The sequence below is a fragment of the Fragaria vesca genome, linkage group LG7, assembly GCF_000184155.1.
Source record: "Fragaria vesca subsp. vesca linkage group LG7, FraVesHawaii_1.0, whole genome shotgun sequence".
In the NCBI taxonomy this organism is placed as follows: domain Eukaryota; kingdom Viridiplantae; phylum Streptophyta; class Magnoliopsida; order Rosales; family Rosaceae; genus Fragaria; species Fragaria vesca.
The window spans coordinates 10084877-10093645 of record NC_020497.1 but is presented as its reverse complement, the minus strand read 5'-3'; the positions used below and the strand labels follow the sequence as shown (position 1 = coordinate 10093645).

Here is an 8769-nt window from a genome sequence, read left to right as displayed (position 1 = left end):
CTCTCTCTCTCTCTCTCTCTCTCTCTCTCTCTCTATTTTATGTAACTCATGATAGATTATTTCAATAATTATTTAATTTTTTTTAAAACGATTTTTTTTTTCATATAAATACTTCACCTTGTATATTTTTTTCAACATGTATGATGATATAAATTTATGTCACATGATTGATATTAATCATAGTTTAGCTCTTATCAAATATGTAAATGGGTAATAAACTAATAATATATATGTAATAAAATTAGGAAATTAAAATATATAAGAAAAATAAATAAAGAATAAAATATATATTATTGAATTAGAAAGTCCAGAGTGAATAAATTCATTACTTATTTTAATATTATTATTGTCCTTAATAGTCATTATGTAAGAGGAGTTACCCGTCATTCAATAACTCACAATAAAGTGAAGTCAAGTGAGCAAATTTAGAGATCTCACAATAACTCACAATAAGAGGAGTTATCCGTCATTCAATAACTCACAATAAAGTGAAGTCAAGTGAGCAAATTTAGAGATCTCAATAATTGATCATGAAGCTTGTCTAGCTATTTAGCGTGTACTTGTGGCTAAAATTAATAATAATGCTAAGGAGAAGACTACAACTTACTGAACTTAGTGTTGCAGCTACTAACTCTGTTACAAGTATAGAGGTTGTTTAAACGGAAATAGGCATGTGTATCAATAATCCATACAAATTAGCAGTGGAACGAAACATTTGCAATCAAGAGAGAAATCGAGATATCATGCGTAACTAAAATAAATTCTTAATTTCTATTATAACGGTGACGAAATGCCTCCCAGTCCCACCCAACATATGCATATGAAAACAAGAGATATATCTAATGTTGGTCGGGTGGTAAACCAGAAATTTGAAACTGCTAGATAGAGGTTACATGGATTGAATACACCAGCAACAAATCCTATTCACAGAAGATATACCATTACACACCTGCAACTGATGTTCAGAAAGACAGCCGAACTGTGTCCCCTCCATGATGCGTATTACTAGAAGACATAATGACATTTTGATTTACAGATGGAGCAGCATTCAGGGAACCCAAAAAGGTGTGATGACCAGTAAAAAACTCCAACGTCCTGGATTCTTCAATGTGATGAAACATATGCTGGCTGCTAGTTTGACCGAGGAAAACATCATCTTCATCAGTCTGCCTACTGGAGGCGAAACCACCTTGACCCTTGTGTATGTTAAAACCCGGAGTCGATTGCAAGCTACGTGGTCTGCCTGAGGTTGCAATAGCATCAATTAAGCTATTATGTGCTCTTTCGAGAGGAGGATTTTCCGTATTCTCCCTGTTTTGAGCAGCAAGTGGACAAGTGCGTGTATTGTGACCTGGCCGGCTGCAAAATCCACAACCCTTCCCTACTGGCTGCTCTCCCTCGACCTCAGTACTGGTCGAATGCTTGGAACGCGTGCCCTTGGTTTTGCAGACATTCAGATCCCCAATCACATTAGGGTGTAGACCATCAACAGTTTCTGGTGGGTTACTATTTTTGCACCTCTTGAATGCGTTAGACCTAACCATTAGTCGACTAAGACTGTTATTGATTTCTTCATATGCCTCATCTGAGAGTGAAGCTGAATGACAAATCTGTGCACAGTCACCCATCATTTGCCCAAAACGAGCAAGCTGCAAATCCCTGGCAGGCATCATTCCACTCATGAGACCGCTGGTGTTTATAGTACATGCCTGTTTTGTCCACCTCTGCTTGACCAAAGATTCTGGAAGGCTAGTCATATTCATTGTCTTCATGGCTGTGAAGATGTGACAGCAAGGAATACCATCCGACTCAAATAGGTGACATGAGCATACGAAAGAAATGTCGGGGTGGGCTTGGTAATGTGTTACTTGCCATGTCCTTTCAGCTTTACCATATTGTGTTACAATAAAAAGTGTTGATCCTCGATTCTCATCACAAAGGCGGTCAGCAACAATAAACTTTGACTCAAAAAGTATTTGATCTTTTATGAGGAGAAATATGTCATGGGTAAACTTTGCACCAACCTGCACTTGGATACACCGCATGTGGCTACCAATAATTGGGTGCGAGTTCATGGATTTGAAGTCATCATTCAGACCATTGAACCTAATGCGTTCAATTGTCTTGTCCATGCGTGGCAACACTTCACACAACTCCATGTAACGGCCAACACCACCTTTCAAATTTCTGTGCATTCCCTTGCATCTTTGAGTTGTGCACATACCCCCAAAGAAATGGTTCCTGAAAAAAGCTTCTGCCCACCTCTCCCTCTTGTTGTACATTGCAGCAACCCATTTGTTGTTTTGAAGCCCATGCATTGCCACCATTTTATGCCAGGCAGATTCCCACTCTTCCACACCGAGTCCGGCAAAAATTAGGTGGCAAAAATCTCTTTGGACATCCACATCCCTAACATTTTTGACAACATCCTCTGCAATGTGCCAAGCACACAATCGGTGTCGAGCCTCTGGAATGATGTTCACAGCTGCATTTCTCAATGCCTCATCCCCATCAGTGATGACTGATATAGGTTTTTTCCCCCTCATGGAAGTTAAAAAGGCCGTAAGCACCCATTTGTAGGTATCTTCACTCTCATCAACCAACAATGCACACCCAAAGAGTACGGTTGCCCTGTGATTATTTACACCAACAAAGACGGCTAATGGCTTGCCATTGATATTTGTCTTGTAAGTACTATCAACAATCAAAACCTCCCCAAAATTATTGTAATCTGCCAGAGACTTGGTATCTCTCCAGAACATATTACCCAGCCGGCTTTCTACATCAACACTCAACAAACAATAAAATTCGGCCTCTTTACATGCCTTTAAATTCATGAAACTAATTGCAGAATGGGCCTCACCATCAATCTTGAGCTCTCTCTTTTCAGAGTCCATCTTGTCGTACAAATCTTTCATAGTAAAACCAAAAAATTCATGCCCCCCTGCTTGGTGGACCAAACATTCATAACCCCCGCGCGTACCAACAGAGACTTTCCTAAATGCAACCCGAGGAGCAACATCATGGTCCCGAACCTTGCGGTGAGATTGAAGGAAGGGAACAAAGTCTGCTTTAGCAAGGTCGTGATTATGTTCGGTAATAAATTCGACCACATGGAAGACACCAGTTTCCCTGCATCTCTTTGCTGTGATACGAGCTCGACAATTGCCTCTGGTATGAACTCTCTCTGGATACTGCTGCCTTCTCTTTTCATGTCCACCATCACCAAACTGTGTCTGAGGACGTTTCATACTTCTTTTATCAGCATCTTCAACGACTGGTCTCTGGCTAACTTTTTTCTTCATGCAGACCAATTTACTCCCATGTGGTGAGCTATAATTTTGGGCGCTTGAAATGACCTCTGACACAAAACTAGGAGCAGGATTGGAATTCTTTTTCTTTCTCAAACCCTCCTTTGAACACACCAACTGTCTCCTGGCAACCAATCCTACCGAATTCCGATCCAACTTTTCTCTTCTGAAACTGAACCCCATTGCAAGTGAATAGTAAGCATAGAACTTGTCGACTGACTCGTAATCCTTAAACTCCACACCTATCATATCAGAGGATTTAAGGTCTTCATACTTCTTGCCGTTGAAGTGTAGACAATCCAGACTCTCAACCATATTTGCAGTCTGTGAAGCTTCCTCATCCAAACACACCTCTTCATACTCGTTTGACAAATCATCCTCATCTACAGCCCCATCATGATAATTCGGTTCACTGAATCGCATGCCGCACTCCTCCATGATTTCTCTCCCTATCTGCAGTTCAAATTACAAATTACAAAATTCAGAAAGTGGTGGTTATTCCAAACTAAACTTCCACATAGAAATTGGTATGTAAATCTTAACAATAACTGCCTAGGAACAAAATGAGAAACAACTAAACAAGAGCTACTATAGCATCAACAACATAAACTTGCTCAACTCTATCACATAATTCTAACTATTAAGGTTTTATACAATCTTCCAAATCGAAATAAAAATGGGGTTTGAGCAACAAAAACCTCAACTAGCGTGTAGTATTGGGATTCAATCAAATTGACTACCCAGATTGGATTTTGTCGATTGAAGTCAGAATGGTAATGTTAAAGCCTCCTGCAAAACAAAGACAGAAATTAGATTTATTTCATCAAAGGAAAACATCAAAACCATAATCGCTGGGCGAGAAATGGAAGCAAAATTGGAGTTCAAATACCTTTAAATACGAAGTAGGAAATGGCGAGAGGCGTAAGCAACGGGCTTTAAGCACGCAGCTGTGTCATGACACTCCAGACTCCAGAGAATGCAGCGTGATCATGTTGGGGTTTAGGTCAGGGTCGGAGATCATGCGACGTCGTTTTGATATTATCTGTCATTTTGCCTTAAACTGATCTAGTTTCTGCTCCCGACGAGGACTTTCTTCATGTGTTTTGACTTTTGACTATGGTTTTTTGAGACTGAAATTTACACACCCTTAATTTGATCATATGGACTATGGAGGACTCTGCTTATCTTATAATTTTTTTAATTTTTTATTTTTTAGGGTTTGGAACTCAGCCTCACGTCTGAATTTTATATTAGCTAAAAACAAAAAAAAATTACATAGTTCGAATAAAAAATAATATGACACGGAAAGTAAGAAAATATGGAGATGAAACAAGGGAACTGAAATTTATACTCAATTTTACAATTCACACTCCCATTTTCCTTTTTGGTAATTTAAATTTTGTCTTTAGTGACATGTGTTTTGTCTTTTTGTGAAAACTTTACCCAAAAATGAAAGATGGGAGTGTGGATTATAAAATAGAGTGTAAATTTCACTCCTCTAAAACAACACCATCTGTGAAACAAGAAAAGAGATACCAGAGTCCTAAGACAAGATTATGCACCGGAGTAAGGGAACCCTTGTTCATCCATTCGCATGTATGAAGAGATCTCAGGAGGAGGAGAGGCATGCCAAATCAAAGAAGAAAAAGCCAAACCCAAGTTGGTTAACCTATCTGCGACTGAGTTGCCTTCACGAAGGACATGAGTGCAATGAAATGTCACTAACCGAATGTGCGATAAACAGTTTAACCAAGCAATGCACAACGGCCAAGGCGGAGCAAAAGAGGAAGATGTAATACAAGCTAGAACACTTGTTAAATCACACTCCAACCATAAACAAGGCCAACCCATTTGAAAAGCACGTAATCCCTATTATAACCTCCATTAACTCAACAAAGAAAGCTGATTGTTGACCCAAGCCCATAGAGTAACCTCCAAAGTAATGACCATTATCAACCTGCCACAAGCTGTAGGGCTGGATTACCCTTAGCTAACCCGTTAGTGTTGAGCTTAATCCAAAGAAATACCAGAGGGTGCCAAATAACTAACCGTTGAGCAATAACTTTACGAGAAATTGGTTGGATTCCCAAGCTCAGCAACAATTGAGAATCCAAAACACCATGAGAATAGCCAGGGAGATAAAGAGCAGCAAACCACAATCAAGATTTAATAGATCGAAAAATATGCATAAGAGAAGGCTTCTTAATTAATATCAAAGCAGAGCTTATTACATGTTCTCCAAATAGCCATGAAAGCAAAAAGTGCAACCTGCAAGCCAAACATTCTTTAATTGAGGAGAGAAGGACTTACCAACGATAGCATTCCATAAGTTATCAATGGAGCCTTAAGATGGTAAAGAAGTACCGGAAATAAGACAACCATTGCCATACATGTTGAGCAAAGGAACAAGTAACAAATACATGAGTAGAGTCCTCCACGGTACAAAAAGAGCAAAGTTGACATACCGAAACCAAAGGAATGCTTTGTTGTTGAAGCTTGTCATCTGTTGGTAACTTGTCATGGAGAAGACGCCAAACAAGAATGGAGAACCTTGGTGGAATAAAGTTCTGCCAAACCTTAGCATGCGAATCATTAGAAGCATAATGTGGACGAACAAGATTATAACCCTCTGAAAACGAAAACAACCCATTACTAGATTCTTCCCAAATCAAAAGATCATCTTCAGGGTCAATAGGAAGTGGACAACATTGAATGTCCTCAATCAAACCCAGGAATAAAATAGAAAAACTGTGTTGCAAATTCCATTGCTGACCAGAAATAAAAGAAGCCACAGTAATGATTAGAGGCTTAGGAAAGTGGCTTACTTGCAGCGTATCAAGAATAGAAAAATCAAGCCATTTATTTGACCAAAAAATAACATATTTACCGTCTCCTATGAGCCATCTGGAATGTTGAAAAATTATAGGAATAACAACTATTAACCCATGACAAATTGAGGAGCCAAAGTACCGATACTTCATGTGACGGGAAATTGAGAATCTCTTACAAGCATAAGAGTTCTATAAAGAGCTAGTACTGAGGGTATTCCATTCCATCACATTGAACGAACTCTACTACCTATCAAGAAGACATGGAAAGAGACTGGTGTGAGTTTGTGTTCCGATGGGTGGACCGATGGCCAAAAGAGGCCATTAATTAATATGATGGCTGTTGCTAAAGACGGGGCAATCATGCTGAAAGCAATAAATTGTGAAGGTGTGACTAAAAGCAAGGAAGAAATAGGCAGATTGCTTTTAGAATCTATCAATGAGATTGGGCCGGAGAATGTAGTTCAAGTGGTGACCGATAATGCACCCGTGTGTGTTGCTGCCGGTGCTATCTTAACCTTGCTTTAAAGGATTTGTTGAAGGCAAAATCTTATCTTCCTAGTGAGATGGTGGTGGAAGAGTTGGGTTAGCTTATGGAGGTGTATAATAATGTTTGGTTCATTAAGAATTTTTTGGTGAACCATAACATGTGTTTGGCTATGTACCATGAGCATTGTGCTTTTAGGTTGCTCCAAGTTGCCCCGACAAGGTTTGCTTCTCATTTTATTTTGCTTAAAAGGTTTAGGGATGTGAAGAATGGCTTGCAACAAATGGTGATTAGTCCAAGATGGGATTTGTATAAAGAAGATGATGCTTCTAAAGCAAGAGTACGTGGGTCAAGGAAATGCTATTGAAGGAGAAGTTTTGGGAGCAAGTTGATTTCTTGATTGCACTCATGGGTCCTATATATATGAGATGATAAGGATATCGGATATGGATAGGCCTTGTCTTCACTTAGTTTATGAGTGGTGGAATTCAATGATTGAGAAGGTGAAGAAAGCAGTTTTTAACCCTGAATTTGTGCATTCATAATAGAGCATTGTGATGTGACACGGTTTTATGATGTGGTGTATCCTATCCTTACTGCTCGGTGGACCAAAAGTTGTACACCACTTCATTGCTTGGCACATTCCTTGAATCCAAAGTACTATAGCTCTCAATGGCTTGAAGAAGATCCTAATCGGGTTCCTCCACATAGAGATGCCGAGCTCAACAATGAAAGGAGGAGATGTTTTCAAAAGCTCTTTCCGGATTCTCAAGCTTGTAAGAAGGTGATGGAAGAATTTGCAAGGTTTTCATTAAACATGGGTGATTTTTCTTCTGTCGATGCTTTAGAGAATAAGTTTTGTTTTAAGCCTTTGACTTGATGGGTGTCCTCTGGACCTTCTACACCACTTCTCCAAAGTTTGGCTCTCAAGTTGCTTAGTCAACCTTGTTCATCTTCATGTTGCGAAAGAAATTGGAGCACATATGCTTTCATACAAGGTTTGAAGAGAAACAAATTGCAACCAAGAAGAGCCTAAGATTTAGTTTATGTCCATGCTAATCTGCGTCTTTTAGCAAGAAAGAGCTCTAGCTATTACAAAGACAAGGACTCAATGTGGGATCTTGGAGGAGATGACCATGACTCCATGGAACAAGGCAATATTGATGTGCTTGAGATGGTGACTTTGTCGCTCGATGTGCCGGTCTTGAAAAGGATGGTAATTGATGATGAGATGGAGACTTGAGGTAAATTTTCAGTTCGTAACTTCATGTTATATTAGTTTAATTATTGAATGATTATGAAGTTTACATTAAGTATGGATGTAAATATATTGACTCATCTTCTTGTTTCTTAGGTGGTAAATGCATATGAGTTGTTGGGTGTGCCTACTGCCTCCATTTTCAAAGAATGCTACTATCTCCTTTTTGGCTTTTTCAGAGAATTGCTACTGCCCAAAGTTGATGGATTGCTTCTTTCTAGCTTTTATATTGTTAATTAATAATTATGAACTTGAATCATTTTATCTATCAAGGATAAAGGATGATGCCAATGCATGCGTGCCTTGCTCTTCTGTATTTTGAATACCTCAGTTATGGGGTTTTAGGCAGTTGGTGTTGTTATGGGGTTAGGAAAGTCGGGTTTTCATTCAGTTTGATGAATGTGTTGAATTAGATAGAACTATTTGGTAATCATCATTTAGATTAAATATTGACTCTTTTTTATGTTATTTGTTACAGTTATGTAATTGCTTAAATTTAGAACATTATTTAAGCAATATGATGAATTTATTCATATTTGAGCATTTTTTTTATTAAATAGAAATATATAAATAAGTAATTTTATTTGCCGTGTCCAAGCCGTGTTGAAAATGCAGTTTTTGAGTTTTGCCGTGTCGCTATGTCGGTATGTATCGTGTCCGTATTCGTGCAACATAGGAGTCAAGAAATAATTGCAAACGGTTAAGGGACGAAACATAACCCTCATAGAATATAAATAAGATCCACAGAGCACATGGGTAAGCTTACAACTTTTTGGCAAAGATATAGACTTTACTCGACCAGAAGAGAAAAGAGAAGAGTGTCCTCTGCTTAGAACTTCTTCGGCAAGACAAAAAATGAGGGGAAAGAGGATCACCTTGTCTTAC

The 8769-nt window shown here is 38.7% G+C and overlaps 1 protein-coding gene across 1 annotated transcript; it reads right to left on the bottom strand.

The window, feature by feature from the left end:
• Positions 1-962: 962 nt before the first annotated feature.
• Positions 963-4340, bottom strand: LOC101294410 (protein FAR1-RELATED SEQUENCE 5-like). Its single transcript, XM_004308529.1, has 3 exons — positions 4201-4340; positions 4010-4100; positions 963-3764 (listed from the first exon to the last, which is right to left on the bottom strand). Exon 3 carries the CDS (start codon positions 3747-3749, stop codon positions 963-965), a length of 2787 nt encoding a protein of 928 aa, XP_004308577.1. The 5' UTR covers positions 3750-3764; positions 4010-4100; positions 4201-4340.
• Positions 4341-8769: the final 4429 nt, after the last annotated feature.